This window comes from Lepisma saccharinum, chromosome 17 (assembly GCF_977018435.1).
Source record: "Lepisma saccharinum chromosome 17, izLepSacc3.1, whole genome shotgun sequence".
Classification (NCBI taxonomy): Eukaryota; Metazoa; Arthropoda; class Insecta; order Zygentoma; family Lepismatidae; genus Lepisma; species Lepisma saccharinum.
In genome coordinates, this window is record NC_139245.1 from 53002714 (window position 1) to 53010114 (window position 7401).

At 40.7% G+C, this 7401-nt stretch overlaps 1 protein-coding gene across 1 annotated transcript; it reads left to right on the forward strand.

The window, feature by feature from the left end:
* Positions 1–6454: 6454 nt before the first annotated feature.
* On the forward strand, positions 6455–6877 carry LOC146001419 (protein GVQW3-like). The gene has a single exon (XM_083138736.1). The coding sequence runs from the start codon at positions 6455–6457 to the stop codon at positions 6875–6877; it is 423 nt and encodes a 140-aa protein (XP_082994862.1).
* Positions 6878–7401: the final 524 nt, after the last annotated feature.

Consider the following 7401-nt stretch of genomic DNA (forward strand, 5'->3'; position numbering starts at 1 on the left):
AGCAATATATTAGCTAACCGTGAAGTTCGCAGATGCAGTTTCCCGGATGTATGTTTCCTAACAAACTTTCATGCAGCAACGTCCCTATGCTTCGGCATTGCAAATTGATGACAATAGGTGTGGATTTTATTACAGTGACATCAGTTAGGAAACAGAGAGTAAAGACTAGATTCTCTGGAATAACTGCATATTTTACTCATTCCTCACGGATAAAGGGTTAGTGAAGAAATAACGTAACAAAATTTGATAGTTTTTCAAAGAAACACGAGAACAGTTTACTTTAGGGAGATCGACTTAGTCTTTGTACAGATATACAATAGAGATAAGCATGGTCGTATGTATAGTTTACGTAAGGGGGGGGGGTAAACTTTTGGTATGACTACGGTTGCTATATTTCATAAGTGAAATCCGGGACACTACTGACCGGAAGCTTGTTGGGGAGCAGGGGGTTGGAAGCGGACAGTACTGGACCAGAGAAAATTGTATGTATCTATATACTCATTATCACATACTTTACACTTCTTATAAGAAACAGCAATCCACTTCGAAGAGAACGTAATTAACCTTGCAATTCCTTTCGGGTGCCATAATGAACTAAGCTCGTATTTCAAAATGTCCAAAATTTATTTAAAAACTGCGAACTTAACAGATAGGCTCCGAAGCACTGACTGCTTACAGTAAGCAGCTTTCTATGCAATGTAAGAGAATTGCAACTGAATTTCACAGGCGGCGGCGCTTCGTGAAGTCAAAAATGTTCACATTTCCGAACAGTCCACCTTATGAGGTGCTCAATATAATCTTACACTGCATGAAAACAATTTGATTACAAGAAGTGGAGATATTTCAAACTCCCCACAGGTTACACAGTGAAGAAACTGAAGAGCTTGCTGAAATATTTTTCTCGTACTTATAAATTGTAAACTCTGAAAAGAGTCTACAATTAGTGAATTCAATCCCACAAGTCACGTTACTTAGTATTGATACTTCTCTATCCATCTATGGTCAAACAAGATGAGAATGTTACGGAGTTTTCCTGATTTTCTTGCACTGCGTTTTTTAAAACCAAATTTATTAAAAAAGACTAGAGGGATAAACTGTAACTGATTTGACAGTCCCAATGCAGTTTCTTATAGCAGAAATTTCAAACTATTAAGAAATTGCAGATATTTGATCAGCAATCAGATCTGTTGCCTGAAATTAATTTGTTTATCATCCGTATACCGCCCTATACGTCTCTAATTTAGAAGATCATAATAAGTCCGAAGAAACCTTTATGAAAAAGCAGATGGAACAGGTAATCTGGTGATATTATTGACCTGTTGAACACCCCCTTTTAAATACGCTCATGAAAATATGTATATTTGTACTAACTGATGTCATAGATATTTTCATATTGCATTCAGCATTCAAATATGAGCTAAAACCGCCAATGTTACTAGGGCTTCACTTTGTCATTCGCATCCTCTAAAATACACTAATCTTTTACGTTTGTAAAATATTTATATATTCACCACAATCTATTCTTTACGTTTTGATGCGATACACCTCACTATTTGGCTCACTAACTGCTGTCACTGAAAACAAAGTTATCCCTTTCATGCAAAACAAAAGGATATGAGCAAGTGGGTTGAAAATTCTGTTTGGAAACACATCCTGGACAAAGTGTCATAATAATCTTTCAGTTGGCTTTGTATATCTGGACGGAATATACAGTTCTGACTGGGATCAAAATAAACGGTAGCAACAGCCACTATTCTACTAGGGGAAAGGTGAAAAATAAGGAATCACAAAAACCTCTCCTTATTGCGAATGTTTTCTTGAACATTGGTTGGAGTTCGAAATTGATGCCCGTAAGTCAAATAAATAAAAATTACACCCTGGTAAGATGAATCTAACTTGCATAATTGTATTCACAATATAATACACACTGTGTGCTAATCAAGATAATTTTATACGTTCAGCCTTCAATCTGCATCTATACATATAGGCAACCCATATTTCCCTGAATGACTTCACACAGTCTATAGCATTTGTAGAGCAAGGCCGCGCATAACGGTGGAGAAGGGAAGAAAGCGAGTAGGCGAAGCAAAGCAGTGAGCGTTGCTGCAGACGGTTGGTAGCCGCAGCCGCGTTTTACCCTCAATGGACTTTGGTGGAGCTCTCTCGCCACTACTTGAGCATCGACTTGTTTTCGTTCGGTTGCTCCAGAGATTGAAGGGGCATACGTATTGAATGGCATGTAAGACTGCAGCCTTCTTTAGAGACATTTAAGTTTTAACTTTGCTTTATGCACAGATAGGATAATCGGGACTGGGACTATAGTGGAATCCGAACCACTATGTCCCTCTACTGTGTATCCAACCCGAGTCCTCTAGATTAGAAGGCTTCTTACGAAGAGACAGCGACGAAGAATAATTCTGAATTCCATTTTCTTTTGCTAGACAGCAACAACTTTTCGTACCGTTTCAATTGTGATTTTAAATCCACTTTATGCACAGATAGTCTAATCGGGTTTGAACTTAGAGTTTAAAATGAGTGTGCTTCGGACAGGTATCGAACGCAAGGCGACGATGTTACTACTACACCATTGGAGAGTCCCTAACTTTCTATACAGGGAACACCATAATATTAATAGAGATATCTTAGATATGAAGAGGGAGAGAGAGAAAAGCGGAAGAAAGAGCCTGGATAGGAGTGTAGGATGAAAATCCCTCTCAACAAATAACAGTTCATCTACCTGTGGTAACAGTTATCTCTTCCGCATCGTTATTGGGAGCAGCAGGGAAAATCTGGATTCGCCACTATGTGGTTAATTTATTGCACTGTCGCGGGTGGGTGCCCAATGGTTGTCAGCGCCACGTGCTGCCTCCTGGCTTGTAACGGCTTTGTGAAGGTGGAGAGAGGATCCCATTCGCCACTGGTTCAAGCTGCGTATAAAATCTCCACAGAGAATGGAAATGGAATTACTCCTGCTTTGTTATAGGTGCTTTGTAGATAATTTATAAAACATTTTTTTTTTCTTATTCTTTCAACATTCTATCGGAAAATGTGTGTTAATATTAGTTAGTACCCACTCAAAGATATGATAGGAATTTAAAGAATGAACAATATTAGGAAATCTAATGGCAAGAGACATTAAAGAGAGAGGGGGGGATGGTTGGAGAGAGAGTATGGAACAGAGAGAGGAGGAGGAAGAGAGGGGGAGGTAGAAAGAAAGAAATAGAGAAAGAAAGAGATAGACAGAGAGAAAGAAAAATCTATCTATCTCTCTTTCTCTTTCCCTCTTCTCTTTCTCTCTTCACTCACTCTTTCTCCCTCACTCTCTCTTTTCGTCCGTCTCTCTCTATGTTTTCTTTTCTCTCTCCCATTTCTTCTTCTCTCTCCCACGCCCCTCTCTCTCCTTTTCTATCTCTCTCTCTCTCTCTCTCTCTCTCTCTCTCTTGAAAGGACTAAGATGGGCAGGCCATGTGGCACGAATGGGAGAGGAAAGAATAGTTTACAGAATTTTTGTTGGGAAACCTGATGGCAAGGGGTCTGTAGAAAGATGGAAGGATAACGTTGAGATGCACGTAAAGGAAATAGGTAAGGGACTGGCCAACAATGGACAGTGGGATTCGAACCACTATATGCCTCCTCCGTTTGCGTGGCTATTTGTTTGAAGAATAGTTGGATTTTGTGTAGACAAAAATTAATTGAAGTTACTGCTGCATAATATTATAAGCACACTGCAAGATTATGTAGAAATTTACGCTAAAAATTACTGTTATTTTGTTGTCATTATGTACGTATTAAATAAACGCATATCTAGATTAATCATGTTCTTTAATAGTACCACTTACGAATTTTTAAAATAAGGCTATAATATTTTGTCATTAAACCATAAATAAAAACATGGTCATGTTTTAATTGGAGGAAGGTGGAAAGTGAAAATACCAGGGTAGAAAGAGAAAGAGAAGCAGGGAGGGGGGGGGGGGGGCAAATTTCCACCTTACCTGGATGGAAACTTTATCTTGAGCTTTTCCTAAATGTGGCTAATCGCGAAGAATAGGATGAATGGTGATGAAATTGATGAAGGGACAATCACAAACATACCAAGACGAAACAACACGAGCTCCACTGAGGATTACACTGGCTGCCAGTGCGGACACAAGATCCTCCACAGTATGCAAAATACAGTACAGGGAAGGGAGGTTGACATTTAGGTGTCCTCGGAAAGGGTAAAATTTTACACCCCACGAAGATGAAATTATAATATTAAGATATACATAAAAAAATCTGGTAAGTTCGTGTGTAGGTACAGATGAATGACTTGCGTTGCATAGCCATAATTAGGATTAATGCTCCCAGGGTTGTTTGCAGGTACCCATTGACTTGAGAGCCGCTTTATGCAGGGACAAGGCCGGAAGTTTGCGACCTTAGATCATCCACCCCGGGAATCGAACCCGGGTCTCTAGCTTGCAGTAGACGCCTACCGGAATTTGACTGGTACAAGTCCCACATTGGATGTATCGAGAATTCGTTTTTCCGTAGGGTGGCAGCACTGTACTGAATGACCACACAGAGGGATAGAGTAATATATCCGTCAGTTTGTGTACAACAGCTGTTTACGTTAGTTGTGTTATAGCGCTTTGAATAACGTAGTGTGGAAAACGAACGGCACTGTTCTACGCGCTCTGGCTGGTTCCACTCGAAAATGATCCGCTAGAGGCGCTGGTGTTGAACCCGGTGCTTGGTATTCGTCTGCTTATAATGGAAGTAAATGGAGTTTTCGCTGCAACGTCTGATTCTTTTACATGAAGCATTTCTATGAATGTGATAATTGCTATGATATTTGGTACAGTGGTCGCGAAGATATTAACGAACATTCTAGACAGTCGACCACGTCCTGTTATCGTCATACTTTCGTTAATAATGCGGGAGAAAAAATACGCGTGGAATGCTCTTTGTAACTAAATTTTTGTGTATGAATTATGTTCATTATTATTATCATCATCATCATTTCTTTTAAAGATATACACACTGAAGCATTTGTATTTTGGATATTTACTGTCTCTTTTCTTCCGCTTTAAACTAATCGCGGCGATGATGATAATGATGATTCTATGAAACGACAAGGGGAACCCCACAAAACTTTCTTAGTGCCATCGACATGAGGGTAAGGGAACTTCCAAACCAATGGGACAAGCGACACGGGATGTTCACACTGTCACATTAGTGACACACACTTCCAGACTCTAAAATAGCATTCATTGCACATGAGGGTCCAAAAAGCAAACGACACGTTCATATGGCGTATTCGCGTGCTACTTGTTACTTTGGTAGGAATGCTCCTTAAAGGAAGGGTGCTCAGACCGAAACGACGCGCTACAGAGGGAGTTCCCAACTAAGTGACAAGATAACATGGTGCCTTCAGTCTATTGACAAGCGTTCGCTGTTAATTGTGCGAACAACAGATAGGCGACACGAAAAACCGCACATTACAACAACAGATCTAGGCAACACGATAAGTCACACGTGTCGCTTTGTCGCTTGTGCGTCGCTCAAACTGGGCCATTTCCTCAATAGCTTGCAACATGTTGCCGTGGTGTGTTGTTCGCGCATGCGCGATGCAATGAGTGTCTTGCTTTAGGGAGATTGCGCACCAAAGCGACAAGGGGCACGCGACACTTATCGCTTGAGGATTTCACCAACCGAACGCTGGTGTGCTTCCCGTCATGCCGCTACGATGTGAAATGTTGCTCTTGATTGGCTCGTTTCCAAGCAACATATGTCGCTTCGGTGTGAAAGTTGCCTTGGACCCGTGTCGCTTTGGTGTGAAATCCTCGTATCGTTTGTCGCGTGTCGCTTTGGCGTAAAATATCCTTGAGGAAATGATGCAGTCAGAGCTTGTGTCCCTGCGGTTCGAAAGGCTGCATTGATTACGGACACTTGTAGTTCGTCGCCTCGGTATGAAATATCTCTCAGGATAATATTTATATTCTAATAACATAGAAAAATAAAACTCTAGTACACAATCCAACACCTGACGTCCGGAATCACTTTGCGATGTTTCTTCTTGCGTTACGCATGCTATTTATTTATTAATTTTATTTTACCTTTCTTTCCAAATTAATGCCATTTCGTAGCTGCAAAATACTTCACAAATATAACTGTTTCAATCAATTCACGTACCGCCTTTCAAGACAAACAAATCTATACAATATATTCCAAAAACTAACAAAGCCGTATTACTTTCATAAGAAAATTAGCGCCGACATTTATCGCACTGCCATCTATGTTTCTCATCCATCTGGGGAACCAGTTTCTTGGGTCGTTTTCCACACTACGTTATTCAAGGTGCTGTAGTTGTGTTGACGACTGTTCTGCGATTTGCAGAATGGAGACAAATATCGAGCAAAAACAATGTTTGAAATTTTGTGTTGCCAACGGACTGTCGTGTGCTGAATCGTTGAAAATGCTACAAAAGACTTTTAATGATTCGTGTCTGTCGAAAACACAAGTGTATGCATGGTACAAGGCTTTCAAAGAAGGCAAAGAATTTGTTGCTGATTTGCCCCGTTCTGGTCGACCTTCCACGTCGACGACTGAAGAAAAACACGTCGAAAAAATCAGGACAATGGAGCTTGAAAACCGGTGTGTGAGTGTGAGACAGGTGGCTCGTGAGCTTGACATATCCCACATGTCGGTTCACAACATTTTGACTGATGTGTTAGGCATGAAACGCGTCGCGGCACGACTTGTTCCGAAGGAGCTGAATTTCCTGCAAGAATCACATCGCAAAGATATTGTTGAAGACATGATTGCGCGAGCCTCTAGTGACTCAACTTTCATGAAACGCATCATAACTGGTGATGAGACATGGGTGTACGGAGTATGACATGCAAACAGGTCAATAATCTTGGGAATGACGCTTCTAAAATGAACCAAAACCCAAAAAACCACGCCAAAGTAGCTCAAAAATTAAGATCATGCTCATTGTTTCCTTTGATTATCGTTGTGTTGGGCACTCATAATTTCTGCGGGACAAACTGTAATAAAACAGTTTTGTGTGACCGTTATGAGGCGTCTGCGTGAGAATGTTCGCCGGAAAAGACCAGAGTTATGGAAAAACAATTCTTGGATTTTGCACCACGATAATGCGTCGTCGCACACGTCGACTCTTGTTCGCGAGTTTTTCTCCAGATATAGCTTCGTGTGTTTTTTTTTCTCTTTCCGCGACTCAAGTTATCACTTCGGGGAAGGCGTTTTGAATCAATTGAATCCATTAAAGGAAATTCGCAGAAGGAACTCAGGTCGATACCGTCTTCTGCGTTTGAAAAGTGTTTTGAAGACTGGGTTAAGCGTTGGCATATGTGTTGCATCTGATGGGGCCTATTTTGAAGGCGACAAAATAAATGTTGA